Source organism: Uranotaenia lowii, chromosome 2 (genome assembly GCF_029784155.1).
Source record: "Uranotaenia lowii strain MFRU-FL chromosome 2, ASM2978415v1, whole genome shotgun sequence".
NCBI lineage: Eukaryota > Metazoa > Arthropoda > Insecta > Diptera > Culicidae > Uranotaenia > Uranotaenia lowii.
Window position 1 is genome coordinate 56,779,385 of NC_073692.1, and position 22,070 is coordinate 56,801,454.

Sequence of the window (22,070 nt, forward strand, 5' to 3'; positions counted from 1 at the left end):
ATACCCCTGTTAAACAGCTCATAACTTTTTAGCCTAATAAGATACGAAATTACGGTCTTCTACAAAGTTGTTCAGCAGAAAATTTCCTTTAGAAAATTTATAAATTGGCACAAAAATCATCAGCAGGCTCGGTTCCACAGAAAAAGCAAAAATTATGTTGTTAGCTTTATTTTAAGCTGCCATGTAACCATGAGAAGAAGCCAAGTATTTAATGAAAAAAGCTATAACTATAGTCATAGCTTTAAAAATTAAAACTCGTTACATTAATTCAGGACTGCGTGAATCGCTTCCAAAAGTTTCATAGGGTGCCTTATTATGTCTAAGCACAATTTAAAATGAACAGTAAAAACATAATTTAGGAGCAAATTATGTTTGTTTCACTTTTATGTTCTCTATAGTCTTCTTTTACAGTTAATCAATAAAAAAAATTGATTTCAGTAAATCGTAGGAAAGTGATCGAGTTCTTGAAAGAAGACTTTTCATTAGTTTCAGCACAGACTGATTTGTGAAGATTTGGACCACTTCCCAATAAACATTTTGGCTGCTTAAGAAGCAATTTGCTGAACAAAAGCTGAGCTAAAACGTAATGCTGCTTCAGCTTACTGGTTGAATAAAGTCAAACTGTAATCATGTTTCAGCATTTCAAGTAGTCTCAGTGCCGCCAATGGGAGGAGTTGAAGAGCTGCTTCTATAACACTTTTTCAGCCTTTTTTCAACCATTCGCATTCATTGGAATTTGACAGACTGTGAACTGTGCTGCTCTGCATGATGGCGGTTTGATTGGGATTTTTATTTTCCTTATACGATGACATTTTTAATGATTTCTTATTAAGCTTGATTTTGAAATAAAGAATAGATTTTCTAAAAAACTGACTTTAAGTGCCCAAAACTGAAAAAAAAATCATTTCTCTCACACTTATTCAAAAAAAACTTCGGTTGAGAGGCATTTTGGTCGCTTAAGATTGACAAATTATCATCGCGTCGCAGACTTCATGATTGGTTCTGCGTACCGCGGCATGCAACCAACAAGCCGGAGGTTTAAAAGTCGGGGCAGTTGAAAGGAGAAAAAAAACAACACAGAGGGGAAAAAGTGAGTGCCAAACATCGGACTTTTTTTTTGGGTTGATCCGTCAATTGACGTTTAATGACGTTTGCTGAATATCTTCTCCAGATCAAGATGATTAAAGGCTGAAGACACGTAAATTAGTGAATTTTTGAGGCCTTCTTTCAGCCAGATTGCTGATTAAAAATTGAACCACGATATTTTTTCAGCTTTTATTCAGCAAAAAGTGCTTGTTGGGTTGATCGAGGCTTTCGGGAAATTTTCGGTTGAATCTGCAGGCTTCACAAGTTTTATCAAATAGGATTTGGTAAGAGTCCAAAATGTTTGAATCGGTCTTGCTTGAAGAAAATTTGGCGGATTCATCTCTCTCGATATGATCTGGACTGTGTTGGAGTCGTACCAAACCATCGTGTCTTTTAAGCTGATGCCAAATCCGGCCAAACAGTACCCCCCCCCCCCGACCCCCCTCCCCCCATAATTGACCACGTGGAATGTTAACGGCCCCTTACATGTCTGTAGCCCAAACTATAGCTTGGTGGATTCTCCTGTTTTAACCAACTGACTCAGAAAAATGTTGGGAAAACTACACCATTTTAGCTTGAAATTTTTGCGCTTTTCCGAGAAAATGCTTCTCATTTTCACGAAAATTGAGAAAAGAGGGGCTCACAGAATTTAAAGATAAATTGTAAACAACTACGCCCGGAAAAAAACAGCTGTTTAAACGTCATCCGGTATGAGCAGGGATGTATCAAAATCGTGCTTAGACATAATGGGACACCCTATGTTGCTTTTTTCGACAGTAGAATCCACGAGAAAAAGTTATGAGAGGTGTAAAAATTTATAAATTTGAAATTTCCATACACAGATTGCAGCAGTCTAGTGTCTACCTTGTAAAGTTCAATGCTTATTTAGATTTATAAACAAATTACACTAAATTTGAGCATCTTTCTGGGGATATGAAAAATCAGCCAAAAAATACTTTGAATTTCGAAATTATCCCTCTTATAAAAATAACTAGTTGTATGTAGGTACATATCTTAAAAACAGGTTTTTCTTTGTTCCAAAGAATCCTCCATTTGGTGTAGCTACTCACCTTCAGGAAAGTCGTTGAGATCATAATCGTGTTGGTCGGTGAAAGGCTAACTCCACTGCTGCTGCTGCTGCCATTTGCCGTGCTGCCCAGCCCAATTCCCTGATGATGGTGAAGGTGATGATCCCCGGTGCTAGCCATTTTCCCCGAGTCAATTCGTCGGGAACACGGAGGCAACGATATCAAATCCATACCTCTAGCGGACCATGAACAACTTCCGCCGAAACCAGCACTCTGAAAGTCTTGAATGCAACCAAAGAGCCAACCAACTACTTTGTTGAAGCACTGATAGCAGAGCAAGGATAAAATTTACACTAGCGAGCGAGCACACACAGTCACTTACACCTAGCCAGAGCCACACTTTCTCGTTTCACCCACGCAAGAACTCCTTAATCGTTTACGACCTTGCTGTGCTTCTCTCCAGTAGAGTTTCGAGCAACCATCACCATAGGTCATTCTATGCTTTGGCGCTCAGGTTGGTCGGAATTGGAAGGTTGTGACTTTTTATTGGATGTCCCTTCTTCACAAACAACAACGGCAGCAGAAACAACAACAAGTGGCAACGATTCGGAAACGAACCGATTTGCGATCACAGATAAGACCCCCTCCTTTAGCTAGTTCTTCTCTACGTTTGACCTTTTTTTCCCCAGCGACCGACAACGTGAAAAACTAACCTTCGATTCCCCTACCAAATGGTTGGACTTTGGTCATTGGATCGGGAAAGATTTCCAGGAAAGCGTTTTATTTTCCCTCCCCACCCAGTTGTAGTGCAAGGCAATCCTTCGTTGGAATCTCGTTTCAAAAACACATTATGCCGGATTTAAGGCCAATACAAAACGGGGGCACTCTTCTAGTCTTTAGATTATCACAGTTTATGGTCCTTCCGAGCGAGGTTCAGTCCAACGAGGAGAAGATTTATCAGCCCACTGCTGATGGAAACCGTGCGTTTGGAGATTTTTTGGGATTTGTTGACAACCTGCAAATGAAGAATAAAATATTGATATCGTTAGAAAAGGATATTTTAATCATTTTCTGCAATAAAATAAATAAATTGAGGAATTGTTCATTCACTCATCGTTTGAACACCCTTGATACAAACAAATAAAAATTCTATTGAACTGATTAAAAATTTAAGATAAAAAATATAAATTTCATGATCCAATACAAATACAGTTCATCAACTCAAACATAACTATCAACAAAAAAAATCCATCAAAATATGTAAAAAGAAAATAAACTTGCTTTCAATGTATAAAAAAGACATGACAAATAAATCAATCTGACCAGATGACAAAAATGACAAATATGACAAAAATGACTAAAATGACAAGAATGACAAAAACTACAAATATGACAAAAATGACAAAAATTACAAAATTGCAAAAAAGACAAGATGGCAAAAAGAACAAAATGACAGAAGCATAAAAAATTGACAAAAATTAAAAAACTGAAAAAATTACAGATGTAAAAAAAACCAAAATGAAAAAAAAATTACAAAAATGTCAAAATTGAAAAACATGTACAAAACTAAAAAAAAAAACAAAAATGATAAAAATTAAAAAAAATGACAAAAATGACAAAAATGACAAAAATGACAAAAATGACAAAAGTGACAAAAATGACAAAAATGACAAAAATGACAAAAATGACAAAAATGACAAAAATGACAAAAATGACAAAAATGACAAAAATGACAAAAATGACAAAAATGACAAAAATGACAAAAATGACAAAAATGACAAAAATGACAAAAATGACAAAAATGACAAATATGACAGAAATGACAAAAATGACAAAAATGACAAAAAAGACAAAAAATTGCAAAAATGGCAAAAATGACAAAAATGACAAAAAATGACAAAAATGACAACAATAACAAAAATGACAAAAAGACTAAAATAACCAAAAGGATCAAAATTACAAAAATGACAAAAATGACAAAATTGACGAAATTGACGAAATTGAAAAAAATTTACAAAACTGACAAAATTTTTTATATTGACAAAACTGACAAAAATGACAAAATTGAAAAAAATTACAAAAATGACAAAAATGGAAAAATTGACAAAATTGACAAAAATGACAAAAATGACAAAAATGACAAAAAAGAACAAAAATGACAAAAAAGAACAAAAATGACAAAAATAACAAAATTGATAAAAATGACAAAAATGACAAAAATGACTAAAAATGACAAAAATTACAAATATTAAAAAAATGAAAAAAATTAAAAAATGACAAAAAAGACTAAAATAACAAAAATGATCAAAATAACAAAATTGACAAAATTGACAAAATTGAAAAAAATTGACAAAATTGACAAAATTCACATATTGACAAAATTGAAAAAATTGACATAATTCACAAATTGACAAAATTGACAAAATTGACCAAAATTGACAAAAATGACAAAATTGACAAAGTTGACAAAATTGACAAAATTGACAAAATTGACAAAATTGACAAAATTGACAAAATTGACAAAATTGACAAAATTGACAAAATTGACAAAATTGACAAAATTGACAAAATTGACAAAATTGACAAAATGACAAAAATTAAAAAAATTTCAAATTTAACAAAATTGAGAAAACTGACAATATTGACAAAATTGACAAAAATGACAAAATTGACAAAATTGACAAATTGACAAAAGTGACAAAATTGATAAAATTCACAAATTGACAAAATTCAAAAATTTGACAAAATTGAAAAAATTGACATAATTCACAAATTGACAAAACTGACAAAATTGACAAAATTCACAAATTGACAAAAATGACAAAAATGACAAAAATGACAAAAATGACAAAAATGTCAAAAATGACAGAAATGACAAAAAAAATGACAAAAATGACTAAAATGGCTAAAATGGCAAAAATGACCAAAATGACAAAAATAAAAAAATAACAAAAATGACAAAAATGAAAAAAATAACAAAAATGACAAAAATGACAAAAGTGACAAAAGTGACAAAAATGACAAAAATGACAAAAATGTCAAAAATGACAAAAATGACAAAAAAACAAAAAAGACAAAAAATGACAAAAATGACAAAAATGTCAAAAATGACAAAAATGACAAAAATGATAAAAATGACAAAAATGACAAAAATGACAAAAATGACAAAAATGACAAAAATGACAAAAATGACAAAAATGACAAAAATGACAAAAATGACAAAAATGACAAAAATGACAAAAATGACAAAAATGACAAAAATGACAAAAATGACAAAAATGACAAAAATGACAAAAATGACAAAAATGACAAAAATGACAAAAATGACAAAAATGACAAAAATGACAAAAATGACAAAAATGACAAAAATGACAAAAATGACAAAAATGACAAAAATGACAAAAATGACAAAAATGACAAAAATGACAAAAATAACAAAAATGACAAAAATGATAAAAATGACAAAAATGACAAAAATGACAAAAATGACATAAAAAACAAAAATGACAAAAATTACAAAAAAAACTAACATAACCAAAATGATCAAAATAACCAAAATGACATAATTGACGAAATTGACAAAATTGACAAAATTGACAAAATTGACACAATTGACAAAATTGACAAAATTGACAAAATTGACAAAATTGACAAAATTGACAAAATTGACAAAATTGACAAAATTGACAAAATTGACAAAATAACAAAAAATTAAAAAATTGTCAAATTTAACAAAATTGAGAAAATTGACAATATTGACAAAATTGACAAAAATGACAAAATTGACAAAATTGACAAATTGACAAAAGTGACAAAATTGACAAAATTCACAAATTGACAAAATTCAAAAATTTGACAAAATTGAAAAAATTGACATAATTCACAAATTGACAAAACTGACAAAATTGACAAAATTCACAAATTGACAAAAATGACAAAAAAGACAAAAATGACAAAAATGACAAAAACGACAAAAATGACAAAAATGACAAAAATGACAAAAAAGAACAAAAATGACAAAAATAACAAAATTGATAAAAATGACAAAAATGACAAAAATGACTAAAAATGACAAAAATTACAAATATTATAAAAATGACAAAAATGAAAAAATTAAAAAATGACAAAAAAGACTAAAATAACAAAAATAATTAAAAAAAACAAAATTGACAAAATTGACAAAATTGAAAAAAATTGACAAAATTGAAAAAATTCACATATTGACAAAATTGAAAAAATTGACATAATTCACAAATTGACAAAATTGACAAAATTGACAAAATTGACCAAAATTGACAAAATTGACAAAATTGACAAAATTGACAAAATTGACAAAATTGACAAAATTGACAAAATTGACAAAATTGACAAAATGACAAAAATTAAAAATATGTCAAATTTAACAAAATTGAGAAAATTGACAATATTGACAAAATTGACAAAAATGACAAAAATGTCAAAAATGACAGAAATGACAAAAAAAAATGACAAAAATGACTAAAATGGCAAAAATGCCAAAAATGACAAAAATGACAAAAAAAAAATGACAAAAATGACTAAAATGGCAAAAATGACAAAAATGACAAAAATGACAAAAATGACAAAAATGACAAAAATTAAAAAATTACAAAAATCACGAAAATGAAAAAAATAACAAAAATGACAAAAATGACAAAAGTGACAAAAATGACAAAAATGACAAAAATGTCAAAAATGACAAAAATGACAAAGATGACAAAAATAACAAAAAAGACAAAAAATGACAAAAATGACAAAAATGTCAAAAATGACAAAAATGACAAAAATGACAAAAATGACAAAAATGACAAAAATGACAAAAATGACAAAAATGACAAAAATGACAAAAATGACAAAAATGACAAAAATGACAAAAATGACAAAAATGACAAAAATGACAAAAATGACAAAAATGACAAAAATGACAAAAATGACAAAAATGACAAAAATGACAAAAATGACAAAAATGACAAAAATGACAAAAATGACAAAAATGACAAAAATGACAAAAATGACAAAAATGACAAAAATGACAAAAATGACAAAAATGATAAAAATGATAAAAATGACAAAAATGACAAAAATGACTAAAATGACAAAAATGACAAAAATGACAAAAATGACAAAAATGACAAAAATGACAAAAATGACAAAAATGACAAAAATGACAAAAATGACAAAAATGACAAAAATGACAAAAATGACAAAAATGACAAAAATGACAAAAATGACAAAAATGACAAAAATGACAAAAATGACAAAAATGACAAAAATGACAAAAATGACAAAAATGACAAAAATGACAAAAATGACAAAAATGACAAAAATGACAAAAATGACAAAAATGACAAAAATGACAAAAATGACAAAAATTACAAAAATGACAAAAATGACAAAAATGACAAAAATGACAAAAATGACAAAAATGACAAAAATGACAAAAATGACAAAAATGACAAAAATGACAAAAATGACAAAAATGACAAAAATGACAAAAATGACAAAAATGACAAAAATGACAAAAATGACAAAAATGACAAAAATGACAAAAATGACAAAAATGACAAAAATGACAAAAATGACAAAAATGACAAAAATGACAAAAATGACAAAAATGACAAAAATGCCAAAATGACAAAAATGACAAAAATGACAAAAATGACAAAAATGACAAAAATGACAAAAATGACAAAAATGTTAAAAATGACAAAAATGTCAAAAATTACAAAAATGACAAAAATGACAAAAATGACAAAAATGACAAAAATGACAAAAATGACAAAAATGACAAAAATGACAAAAATGACAAAAATGACAAAAATGACAAAAATAACAAAAATGACAAAAATGACAAAAATTACAAAAAACCAAAATGATCAAAATAACAAAAATGACATAATTGACGAAATTGACAAAATTGACAAAATTGACAAAATTGACAAAATTGACAAAATTGACAAAATTGACAAAATTGACAAAAATGACAAAATTGACAAAATTGACAAAATTGACAAAATTGACAAAATTGACAAAATTGACAAAAATGACAAAAATGACAAAAATGACAAAAATGACAAAAATGACCAAAATGACAAAAATGACAAAAATGACAAAAATAAAAAACATGACTAAAACGATAAAAATGGCGAAAACGACAAAAATGACAAAAATGATAAAAATGAAATGAATGACAAAAATGACAAAAACGACAAAAACGACAAAATTGACAAAATTGACCAAATTGACAAAAATGAGAAAATTGACCAAATTGACAAAATTGACTAAATTGACAAAATTGACAAAATTGACAAAATTGACAAAATTGACAAAATTGACAAAATTGATAAAATCGACAAAATTGACAAAATTGTCAAAATTGACAAATTTGACAAAATTTACAAAATTGATAAAAATGCCAATATTGACAAAAATGACAAAAATGACAAAAATGACAATATTATATGACATGCATGACAAAAATTATAAAAAATGACAAAAATGACATAATTGATAAAAATTACAAAAATTACAAAAATTAAAAATTACAAAAATGACAAAAATAACAAATATTACGAAAATGTCAAAATTTTTCAAAAATGACAAAAATGACAAAAATGACGAAAATGACAAAATTGACTCAATTGACAAAATTGACAAAAATGACAAAAATGACAAAAATGACGAAATGACAAAAATGATAAAAATGACAAAAATGGTAAAAATGTCAAAAAATAAGTTTAAAACACGACAAAAATAACAAAATTATAGAATTTTCAAATTTGGCAAAAAATGATAAAAATAAACCATTTTGCCAAACCTTATGTCAAAACGTCAAAAATGAACCATATGATAATTTAAAAAAACATGAAAAAACATGATAATAATTTAAAAAATGTCAAAATATGAAATAATGCACCATAAGAAAATTGTAAAAAATGACATAAAAATGTTGAAAAAAGTTACGCAAATTTACAAAAATGTCAATATAAACCCTAATGACAAAAAGTAGACAAAAAATGGATTTTACAGCTTGAAACAAAAAATTTTGTTTGAGATATTTTACCATCTATGTGACATTCCTATCTTATAAATACAAAATGTATGCGAACATTATTGAAGGAAGTAATTCAAAAATGTTTCATTTTTTCCGCAGCTGTACATATGTCCATGTCAAAAATGATTGATTGATTTTCAGTATAAGTCTTCGACTACTTTCACCAAATATTTCTAATGCAATCCAGAAAATATAAGATATGCTACAGGTGTTATAATATTTAATCGCATCATTCTAGTTAATGTCAATTTTATAGGCGGTGTGCTACAAAAGATCAGAAGAATATATGTTATTCTACTTATTTATTATCAATTAGGAATCAATTATACAGAAATTTTTATCGCTGCAAACAAATGCTTCATCATTTCATCGAGCAGAAACCTTTCCATTCAGACAACAAGTTAATTACTTTTCTCCACACCATTCATCAAACAGGGGGCTTCAGCACATAAAACTGTCACCAGGCCAGATTCCGTAATGGAAATGTTTCTCCAGCAACATGTCCCCATTTGTGTAGCGACTCACCTTTCATCACCGGACAGAGCCTCGTGTCGGCGCGTTTAGAAAAATTAATGTAATTGCCGTTCATGACCACATCGTCACACATTTGTTCCTCATTTTTCCCTCCCTCGAGGGGCAGTCCCAATTCGGACCCATTCTCATAACCTAGTTAAATTGTGCTCGCACTCTATTAGAGTTAATTAGTTTTTTTTTTTTGCTTTTTATTCGGTTCCACTAGGTCACTGACTCACTTCCTGGCTCCTGTTTTCCGGCTTCAAAAAAACCAAGCGGGCAAACCAAAAAGACCATCCGAATGATCCGGTCGTTTTCCTCTGAGGTTGCCCGGGAATTCTAGAACAAGCCGCAATCGCTCCTGTTTGGGCAACACCCTATAGGGGCATAATTGGGGGAAAACCCTTTCTGGTTCACTTCTATCTCAATTGGGCACTAGGTAGTTTTAAACTGTAGACTTCTGTAGAACAGGACCAAGGGTTGAAGCACTTTTGCCGAGCAAAGAGCGCTAACACCAACAATGGTGTAGTTAGACTTATGTAGAGGTACTACGGTTAAATATTTTATTAACTTTGTCGTCTCATAAGTGACCACCACGTGGCCGAACGAAAGATGGGCTCTTTTACCAGAAAGGAGAGGGGCCGAAACAACAGCATGTGTGAATTTGTAAACCAACAATTTCTACATCTGTTTCGGTTATAAAAAAAAATAACGCTCTGTCCAGCAATGGTAACGATAACAGCTGAACCAGTTCTCACTACAAGGGTTTTCGTTGGAAATAAATTTCTTATTATCGGAATGAGGCGATTTGAATCCAGTGCGATGGTGTAAAGCGTGTCAGCAATCTTCCGGGGTAAAGTAGCGCTGGGTAAGAGTTTTCAATCAATGTAAAAAAAAAAATAGTTTTGAATGCGAAGAAGTACGATCCGTTTCAACTGAACGAATAATTTCAATATTAACCTCTATCGCGAAAACAATATATTTTTAATTAATAATAATTAATAAAATAAATCCAATTGAAAAAACATATTTTTGGGGTGGAAATTCCTACACTCATAGAAGAGGTTACAAAGTTTCAATACCGATCTGAGCTAACAATGTGCCGAAAATGCACTGAAATGAGCATTGCGCCAAAGATGGTATGATTGCTTTCCAGGCACAGGCTTAAAGATTCGAGATGTCGAGCAAAAATATGGTGAACCACTACATACAGTTACAAACATTCAAGCGAAACAAGAAAAACGTTTTATGGGATTTTCATCCTATTTTTAATTCATCCCAGAGACAAGAAAATTAAAAAAAAACTGCCGTCGGTGAGAATCGAGCTCACAACAATTTTTTACCTTCTTCTTGCTCATCCGAAAGCTTAACCAGTGTCCCGAGTCATCTAAAAAACCCACAAGTTGTTTGCCGGAGGTTTGAAACAAGTAAATGTTTTTTTTTCTCTGTAGCTTTCTTATGCCACCTCACTTTTCTAATGCCACCTCACAGAGCATTGATCCAATTTATTCGTTCATTGCTTCCATTCTTCTTTATCCTGTGATGGGATATGGAGGGACATGAAAACGTTTTTATTTTGTTTCCTTCAGTCATACGCAATGTGCTTGCGGTGGGAGGATAAAGCATGTGTTTTCAAATAGAATCATCGCCGCTGACGTTCACATCTCATGCCAATGGCGTTGAAATATTGAGAACTCATGATTGGAGTAAAGACTGAATGTTGGGTGTATGAGCGCACTTCATGTACATCTAAATTATTGATTAAAAACCCAAAAACTGTTAATATTAATGACTGGTTGGAATACCTCTAATCAAAAAAGTGTCAAATATTTGCTTTGACATTGACTCAATCAGATTATCCAAAGTAAATGAGATGTTTTGATCTTATCGACTAAAAAACTGTAAATATTTAAGTTGCTTCTTATCTTTTGCGTGCTAGCAACTCATGGACGGATCCAAACTCATGTTAATCATTATAGACACATCTGGCATAGATGTTCCTAAGATTTTAAATAAGATTCAAAGCTAGATTATGACCTGGAACTCCGGAAAATGATTATTCCGAATTTATCCTCAAACTTATCATGATCGTCGAAGAGATTCTGAGGCAGATCAGAACTTAAACTTCAGAAAGGACAGTCTCATAGCATGGATTGGATGTTAACAAAATTCAAATAGTCAGATCCACAAAAATCTACACAGAATTGCTAGACAGTGTACTGACCACATTTGCGGAAGATATTATGGATTTTAACTTTATATTTCAGCTTAAAATGCCATACCATGTCCCAAGAAAAAATTGGAAGGGATCTCCAAGAAAAAGAACCATTTTCCGGAGTGGCCAGGTCATAATCTAGCTTTAAATCATGGGTGGTCAAACCAAGACTCGCGGGCTACATGTGTCATACGGCTGTCTTTTTGTGACCCGCGAAGCTTTTTCCAGAAAGACTTAGTTATATTTAAGAGTTGAGATTTTTGAAGGTTTTTGTACCATTTTTAAATGAAGTTTTTCAAAATTTTTATCAAAACAAAAGTCAGAGAAAATCTGTACCTTTTTTTTTGTTAATTATCCAATATTTGACAAATGATTTCAAATGAACACTTTCGAATAAGAGATGTGTATTGCGAGAAATTTCCCTTCTTTAATAACCTTATTCCATTATTCTAAAAGCGATGAGACGTGAACTATTTTAAATTTTGATTGGTTTTATAAGAATAATATGATATTTTCAAAAAAAAACTGTAAAATTTAGCAAACAGTTATAACGAATATCAAAACACATTTATTTACGAATTATACAATTTATTTGTCAAAATTTAGTATTTTAGGCACTTGAAAGCGAAGAATCTTCTTCACTTGTCAGCTTTCATTGAAACTAACGAAATTTTCACTGTAAATATCACGGGAACATATGACAACGAACTTATGATATAACAATTTATGCAGGGTATCTTCAGATTTTTACCCAATTTTAAAATTAGCTCATTTTTTCAGATGGTACTCAGTTATCGCATCTTATTTATGATTTTTCACTTAAACTTTCACTATTAACTTTTTAAAAATATTTCATTTGAAATGCTTTTAACATTCAATTCGTTTTGATGTGCCATGTTATTAAATCTGCTGAAAAAAAACAAAGTTATGTGTATTTCAAATATAGTTTTTTTTTTGACGGAAAATTTTTTATAGGAAATACCTCTTCAAGTTTTAAAAATCTGTTTGAATAGTGTCATTTTTTTTTGCGAGGAAAAGTTGCTCAACTTAACAGGATACAGAAATCAAAAATCAAAATTTTCATATTTTAAAAAATTCTAAGATTATGAAAAAAAAAATTAAAATACTTTGTAATTCCTACGCTTTAAGAAATTTCTGCAACAAATTGACCCACAGAAGTTGAAACCTTAAATTAAAAACTAATAATATTTCACATAACTATTTCCTTTAGAACATTTACATAACTATATTCAATTTGGTCTGGATAAACACAGATGCTCTTTTAGTCTTAAAATGTTTCTTATTTAGTAATGAAAATAATAAACTGATCTGAGAAACGAACTCTCAAAATTTTTTTTAAACTATTATCTAAATCAATCCAAGTAGAAAGAGTAGAAACCTGTACCAGTTCTCATTAATCTGTCTTTCAAACATACCTGTGTATTTTTGAAAGAAAACTAATGAAAACAAAAATTAATTCATCATATCATCATTGAAAATCGGTTATTCATTTATTTGCTTTGAATAAGTTTATGATGTAAATGTTTTCGGCTTTTCAAGTCTTCATAAGATGTTAAAACGAGGTTTTACACTACATCCGACGTTTCGGAACAATTTATTTAGCCTTTTTCAAGGAATCTAGGAACCAAAGTATACATAAATGGCATTCGATTTTTTTGTTTTTTTTTTATAGTGTAACATTGAAAACTTTTACAGTATTGTTCCGATTTTGTCAGCCCCATCTTGAATTTAGAGCTGACAAAACAGGGTACCTGACAAAATCGGGAAAAAATTTTTCTTGAAAATAATTTCAATTTTGATTTGATAATTGTCCGTTTACTTGTTATTTCGATATGTTATGTCAATACCGTGATAAGAGGTGACATTTACCCCTTTTCTTTATTTTTTACCCTTCTTACAAAGAAAGGTATACATGTCGCTTGCAAAACCAACTTTCGATCCGAGGTCCGGAGAGCCAAGTGTCATATACCATTCGACCATTCGATCGGAACATGTCTGTATGTGTGTATGTATGTGTGTATGTGTGTATGTATGTGTATATGTGTGCATATGTTACAAAATAATGTCACACACGTTTCCCGATGACCGCTTGACCGATTTGAGTTCTTGAGGCGTCAAATGAAAGGTCTTGCAAATAGAAAAATGGAGGATGTTCAAGAACTCAACCCTAAGTGATTGTTTACAAACACCCTTCATACAATGGATTGTGTATATGCCTTTTGAAAAACCGTTGGTGCGTAGCTGCAGGATTGATATGCAATTGCAAAACAGCTGAATTTGTTGATCACATAAGTTAGATCACTTTAAACTTATTATATGATTGTTATATGATTATAATCACACTTTAAACTTAATACATCTTGAACCTATCAGCACGTGTTGACAGCTCACTGCTGCCAACATTACAGAAATGCTGCATGATTCAACAACCTCTTTCTGCTTCCAACCGCCGGTGAGTTAAGTTCTAAACGCCAAATAAAATCTGAATACTGTTTCCTAATACATACGTTAACCAATTTTTCCGCAGTAATATCGGAAACACCATCAAAAACCTTCGATATAGCTAACTTTAAAAACCGTCACCATTAATAGCTAAGCACTGTGTAGAGCAAGGTTTGTACTATCCAAAGTGCTTCAAATTGTATGATTTCAAAACAGATGGCTTTTTTAACAATTTACAGATGTCTCCAAAAAGAGAGGCTATTGAGAAAAAATACGAAACTCGCTCAGCCTTAAGTAAAAAGTCAAAATGCTTCGTAATCTTGAGGACAAGGCTGCGAAAAAAGCAGACATCGCGAAGAAGTACAACATCCATCCAAAAACCGTCAGAAAAATTCAATTGAATGCTGACTCCATACTTCGTGCGGCATCCAAAACCTCGTATCGTCTTGGTAAAACTTTCAAATACGTTTCCACAGGTGCGTATAAAAATTTGGAGGATGTTTTGTTTCTTTGGTTTCTTAACCAACGACGCCTGAACAAAACAGTTTCTTCGACCATGCTAATAGTCAAAGCTCAAACATTTGCTGAAAGTTGCAACGTCCCAGATTCATTTAAATTTTCACTGCACTGGATACATAAATTCAAAAAGCGCTATGGTAAAGTCTGCTTCATTTAATATTGGAACAAATTCTTTTGCTCATTGTGGCGCTCCTAGTGGACGGATTTGGAAACTTTTTTCACCCACGTGTCGGGAAATTCATTACCTTTCACCATGTATTTATGTCATAACACCAAACGATAGCATTTTGTAAACAACCACCATGGAAGCCGAACGGAGAGATCAAATTGTGCACAGTTTTCTTGAAAATCCATTGTTGTCGGCATCGAAGCTAGCTAAACAGCTTAAAATGCCCAGAAATACCGTATGGCGTGTTATCAAGCAGTACAAGGAAACATTGACGACGGCTCGGAAGCCGCATTCGAAGCGTCGGAGTGGAACTGTCGACCGGAAACTGCGTGGGAAAGTCATCAAGGCCGTCAAGAGGAATCCCAATCTTTCAGACCGCGATTTGGCCAATAAGTTCCAGGCCGCTCACAGTACGGTGCGACGAATTCGTCTCCGAGAAGGAATAAGGTCATTCCGAGCCAGCAAACAGCCAAATCGGACGCTGAAGCAGAACAATGTGGCCAGAATCCGTGCTCGAAAGCTGTACGACCAAGTGCTGACCAAGTTCGACGGATGTAAAGTCTGCTTCATTTAATATTGGAACACAAACAATTGCGTGTAGTTCAATCATTTATTAACGAATTCATAATTTGTTTTTCATACAAATGTAGCATTTTCTTTACTCTTTTATAAAAAAAATTAAAAAAATTATTCATTGCTGTTTCGAAGAAATTCTCGTACTCGTACTCGTAAGAAAACTGTGCACAATTTGATCTCTCCGTTCGGCTTCCATGGCGGTTGTTTACAAAATGCTATCGTTTGGTGTTATGACATAAATACATGGTGAAAGGTAATGAATTTCCCGACACGTGGGTGAAAAAAGTTTCCAAATCCGTCCACTAGGAGCGCCACAATGAGCAAAAGAATTTGTTCCAATATTAAATGAAGCAGACTTTATCTATATAAGCTTAAGATATGTGGGGAAGCGTTATCGAGCGATATAGGAAGTGTTGAGGGTTTTTTGGAGAACTTTCACGAGGAAATACTTCATCGAGAGCTTACTGCTCAGATGGTATATAATGCGGACGAATCGGGATTGTTTTTTAAAATGTTGCCAACAGAATCACTTGTTGGTTCGAAAGAGGCAAGTGGCGTAAAATTATTAAAGAGCATCACTTTTATGCCATGCGCCAATGTCACAGCAGACCATAAGCTCCCTCTGGTCGTAATTGGAAAATCTCGGAATCCCAGAGCCTTTAAGAACGTCAAACTTCCCGTAACGTACCTTGCGTCCAAAAATGCATGGATGACCAGGGACCTGTTCCGTTTCTGGTTTTTCAATGACTTTCCAATGACCAATCATTTTGCTTCTGGACAACTGTTCAGCCCATCATATGGATGACAAGCTGCAGAGTGATGATGGATTAATCACGGTGTTTTTTCTTCCACCTAACGTGACGGCAATTATCCAGCCAATGGATCAGAATGTGATCCAAAACAACAAGCTGCGATACAGGGAGAAGCTCCTACTGCATGTGATGACCCATGACAATGTCAATACTGATGGCATGGTGCATGAGGCCTGGATCGAATTAGGTGACGTTGTCATTCAGCAGTCTAGGAAGAAGATTGGCATAGTGATTGGCGATAAATTTGTGCACGAAGACAACATTCCACTGGCGCAGCTGATGTGTACAAGGAACAATCGCGATGATAGCATGATTGCCCATAATGTGGAAGAACGATATGCGAGCAAGGCATACACCGATGCAGAAATCCTAAACCTTGTTCTGGACGACCAATCAGCGACGAATGAAGAAGCAGAGCATCCTGAGGAACCAGACCAGAGTGCATCTCACATCACTGAAATGGATGAATCATCGTATGAAGGGACAACCAGCCATGCAGAAGCGGTGGGAATGTTCGATAAAATCATCGATTGGGCAGCCGAATCATCCCTTCCGATTGATGACATCATGTGTCTGCGTATTCTTCAGGTAGCTATGGTAAAATCTCTGGAAAATTGATGTTCAACCACAAGCAATGGAGCGTTTTAATTTGAAGTATATAATGGTACTTTTTTATGGACCTAATAAAAAAAATGTTTAATGCAAATGTTTAATTTTGCACCTTTATTTTTCTGAATTAAAAAAGAAAAAAAAATGTTTCATGAAAAACGACAAATCCACGTGGTTTGTGGATAGTTCCCTAAGGGACTATCCATAAGCCATGTAGACTCATTTTTGGTCATTTCAGACCCCCCCCCCTTCCCCCCTCGTATACTTTTGTCCATATAAAATTTCGAAAATTTATATGGAGCGTAGACTTTAGCCAACCCCCCCTCCCCCCTGAAGTCTACGTGGTTTATGGATGATCCCTAGGGCTATCCATAACCATGTGATCATAATGTGGTCAAGTTTCAACCTCTTTCCATTCGTTACCAATGAAAACTCTTATGAACCTTCAATCACCCCAACCCTTAAAATACCAACCCTAAAAATACCAAGTGGTTGATGGGTGGTCCTCTACGTGGGTCAGGACAACCCCCAAAAAACATACAGTGTTAAATGACTGGGAATTTAGTTCAAAAGCAGAAAATTTCAACTAAATTTAATGGCTGACAAAATCGGCGATAGACAAAATCGGGGGTAGACAAAATCGGGAGCTGGCAAAATCGGAACAATACTGTATAATGTAATTACCTTGCGACGGAATGTTTAAGTTTTCGTATTTAAATTTTTAAATGGATTAATGTTTGAATGAATTTGAATGAATTTTTAAAAGGAATTTTCACGCCAAAAATGAGTATTTTTCAATTTACTCAGCTTGAGAGGACAGAATTAAGTTGTTTTATAGTAAAATAAGTGTAATTTTGAAAGATCAATCAAATGGTATAATTTATACTGATTCTGATACTGATTGATGATACTCAATTCCTGAAGAGCATAAACCAAGGGGATGGCAAGCCTATCCTTTGTCATTGAATTTGACAACCATCAACGACAACGCGATTTTCTGGGCCCATAACAAATTTGACGTTTTGCTGTCAAGGACCCGGACTAAATGTGAAAACCTAGAGAACTACGAATGATGGCACACTAACACAACAATCGTTCTGGTTCCTCATTGGGTGAAATTTTGACTTTTTCAACTCCGTACTGCTTTGAGAGGAAAACACCCTAAACGTTTCTTCCGATAGATAGAAAAAAAAGACCAACTTACCATCCCCCTGGCATAAACCTCAAAAATTTTTGTGCGCTTATAGGAACCATTGTACATCAGTGTCGCTTCAGCCCCACAATACCCAGCAGGTGAGCGAAGGTGTTTTTCCCCTTTTCATAGGAATGCTGATCGATTGATAAATAATACATTTATCTGGGACTGTAATTTTCACACAATCAAAATTACGTGGCACAACAATTAAAAATCTTCATTGGTGATAACACATACCTGTCGTTTTATCTATAGAATTATAGAAAATATTTGTTCAAATGGAACGTTTGGAAAAGTTCAATTCCCGTATTAATAACTAGTTAATTATATTAATAATTTGCATGAACTACATCCCAGCTAACATGAAAACATAATAGAAATGTTAATCGACTATTCAGACATTCAGAATTACCATCGCAAAAACCATGATGTTGCGTTGATCATTCTTTTTCGACACGCTCTGCCAAAAAAAAGTTGAATCGGACAGCAGTAAGATAAGTCCGCAAATATGTCCCCAAAAAGTTGCGAATTTGCTGATTCGATATTAACCAGTCAAGCTATCTGCCGGACAACAAACCTAGAGGACTGGAGTTCAATCCTCTATATGAGTAATTTTGTTTCATTTTTTTTTTCAAATAGTTATAACCGTTTATTTTGCTTTTTTAGGGAAAATTAAATCATTTCAATCTTGTCATTTAATTTATATTGCCTCTACTTTTGTAGCTACATGTATGCTATTTGGGTGAATTTTAAACGATCACTTTTATTTATTTGTATAATTCTGTTGTTTCTGCGTTGTACCTACTAAAATGTTCTGTTAAAGTCTTACAACACATTATTTCAAATGAAAAATAAAACATCATAAAACTTTTTGAGATTTTTTTATTTAATTTTTTAAAGCAATAAACTTTGCAAAATAGGTAGAAATAGTCATATAGACAATGAACGAATTCCTGCTCAGAAATTCTGAATGTTCGTTAAAAATGATTGCACGTACCACTTGTGAATTAGGTCCTCTAATTGAAATAAAATCGTTCAAGAGTTTACTCGACGCTGTTAGTTAGTCCTACTAACTTAGTAAATAGGAATCAAGCTAACATAAACTTTTAAACAACAACAAAATAAACTTTTTTACAACTTGGTTTAGGAAAGCCCTACAAAATAATACCATTTTCCAAAGTGAATCCTGATCTTTGCCTTTTTCTAACTAACCAATCGCCCTTCCTTTGATACTTAAACATAGATTCTCAGACGTATAGACGGTTTCTATAGCTGTATATACCCTTGCTTCAGATTTTTTCAAAATAGCTTTTAAAAAATACTGAACTGGAAGGTTGATTGTTGATCCTAAAAAGTATCTTACTAACAACCCTTCCTTTATCCTTTATTGACTACTAGGACGTGGCTGGCGCCGTTATTAATCTTTTTTTAAGAGAGAGCATCAGTTTTGTGCACTGAGAATGTTTTGCTAATCTCAATCTCCATTCTATTGGCCTCTGCGCAACGTTGATGGCTTCGATGAATCATGGAGTAGCAACCTTTAGGAAGGTATACCTACATTGTTGTACATACCCACTCCAGGAATTGTGGGATTCGAAAAGCACACATTTATGAGATTATTGAAAGTGATATAAATATAGCTATTTGAATTCTGCGTTTCGAGCTCCTCAATTAAGGTTGGATATGAGAATTCAACTAAGCTAAGCTTAAACACACTTTTTTCACATCTATCTATTAAGAAACAGAATTTAGTAATTCGAAGATTCTTTATTTGAAAGAGTAGCTTAGAAACAAATCCTCTTCTTCTTCCTTTGACTCTCCCTTTGGCTCTAAAAAAACTTATTTGAACGCTGAAACAGAAATCAAACTAAGCTTTTGTTTGGATAGAAGTCAACTTTCAAATCTACCAAAAGTTCGTGTTTTTCAATTCCAAAAGACATACCCCTACTCAACATTTAAAAACTTTTTTACCTAATAAGATACGAATTTACAGTCTCGGTCGAAGTTGAAAAGCGCAGAACTTTCTTTATGCAATTTATATATTGGCACAAAAACCATAAACAGGCTCCATGAAAGAAGCAAAAACGATGTTGATTTTTCAGAACAAAATATTCGATTTTCCCATACAAAAAAGTTTAAATTTTCTCATATAAACGTTTACTTAAAAATTCTTCAAAAAACCATGGCTGAGTTTTCAACCAAAACGATGCATTTTAGTCCCCAGGGTTTAAAAAATTCAAAAATGACTCCAAATCGACTCAGTCTTATTTAATATTTTTATGTGATGCCAATTCAATAAAAAATTTACAAAGAAACCTTTTCTCTGGGGTCATAGGAGCATCAAAATGCTGTCGAAAACCTCCATTATCTTGAAAGTGATTGGATTCTTATTCTTTAACTCCAGAGAATGTTTGTCTTAAGAAATCGACAGGATTACCTTCAAAATAGTTATTTTATGTTCTTGAACAGGTTGTTCAGTTTTTTTTACTCCAAAGTTTTACGCGTTAAAACTGGTAAAACTTTCCATAGATTCAAACAACCGTTTACTGACATTTTTTTTTACCATTATTTCTTCAAGGTTAACTCAGTAAAAGTTCCAGCATACTTTGTTCTTCTGTTGAGCTATTGTAATTTGAATTTCGTTCTTCAATAAGCACGGAATCCGGCAATCGAGTGATGGGAGCCATGAGCGAAAAAAAAAACGAAACGAAAAACTTTCGAGCAGTGTCAAATTACCACCAACCGTGTGCGGTTGGCAAAAGTTATCCAAAAGAAAAATAACTCAACTTCTTATTGAGTGAGTGAGAAAGTAAGAAAATGGAGCAAAGGGTAGGGAGCAAGGAAATTGTTGTTTGAGGTTAACCATTCGATGGAAACGATGGAAATGACCAGAAAAATGGAACGCCTTTTTTCCATGGGCTGATAAATGGGAACCGAAACCGTTGTTGTAAGTTCCGAAAGTGAACTTCTGGGGGGTTCTCTTCTTTGTGTTTTATTTATGCCCTGTGGTTTGTTGAAATTTTGTTTGCATCTTACTTAGCCTGGCTTAGTGGCACCTCCGGCAAGGCCACACTTCGAGGGGAATCCTTAAAATAATTAGATTTTATGGTTACCTTGGGATACCGCAGCCAGCCAGCCGCATAGGTTGAGACGAAGTTTTTATCTTTTAATTGCTGTAATTGATTTATGTACACTGCAAACCGAATTTCAATACTTGATTTAGAAAAACTTTTAAAATTTGAAAAAAGTTTTAAGAAGGGCTCTCAGAAGAACCATCATTTACATACACAAAACAATCAAATGTTTTATATGCATTCATCTTTTGCTTTTCCAATCAAACCTTGAGATGTTCTAATGGATAATGAACTGGTTCTAATGGAAAAGTTCCAATGGGCTGCACAATTAAAACAATTTTTATCTTAAAAAAATGACAAGAATGACGAGAATTTCAAAAATGTTTAAATTCTCAAAAATGACAAAAATGACAAAAGTGTCGAAAATGTCAAAAACGTTAAAAATGTCAAAAACGACAAACAACACAAAAATCACAAAATGACAAAAAATGTCAAAAAAGACAAAAATTACAAACATAAAAAAAATGACAAAACTGGCAAAATTTAAAGAAATGGAAAAAATGACAAAAATGACAAAACTGACAAAACTGACAAAAATTACAAAAATAACAAAAATTACAAAAAGACGAAAATGGCAAAATAACAAAAAATTAAATAATGACAGAATTGACAATATTGACAAAAATAATAAAAATGACGATAACAACAAAAATGACAAAAATGACAGAAATGACAATAC

At 32.1% G+C, this 22,070-nt stretch overlaps 2 protein-coding genes across 6 annotated transcripts in view; one reads left to right on the plus strand and one right to left on the minus strand.

Annotated features, from left to right (window-relative positions):
- Positions 1-22,070, minus strand: part of LOC129747900 (plasmanylethanolamine desaturase) — a 90,166-nt gene that overhangs the window by 25,695 nt on the left and 42,401 nt on the right. For 4 of the 5 annotated variants that reach the window (XR_008737601.1, XM_055742298.1, XM_055742297.1 and 1 more), the window contains one exon: positions 2,157-3,129. Coding sequence is in view for 4 of the 5 variants with exons in the window: in XM_055742298.1 (XP_055598273.1) it covers positions 2,157-2,345 (189 nt within the window). In the remaining variant the exon portion in view is untranslated. Of the gene's footprint in view, positions 1-2,156; positions 3,130-9,711; positions 9,731-22,070 lie in introns of those variants that run through there. The other variant, XM_055742299.1, reaches the window with a different exon arrangement.
- LOC129741416 (tigger transposable element-derived protein 2-like) lies at positions 16,439-17,071 on the plus strand. The gene has a single exon (XM_055733139.1). It carries the CDS (start codon positions 16,439-16,441, stop codon positions 17,069-17,071), a length of 633 nt encoding a protein of 210 aa, XP_055589114.1.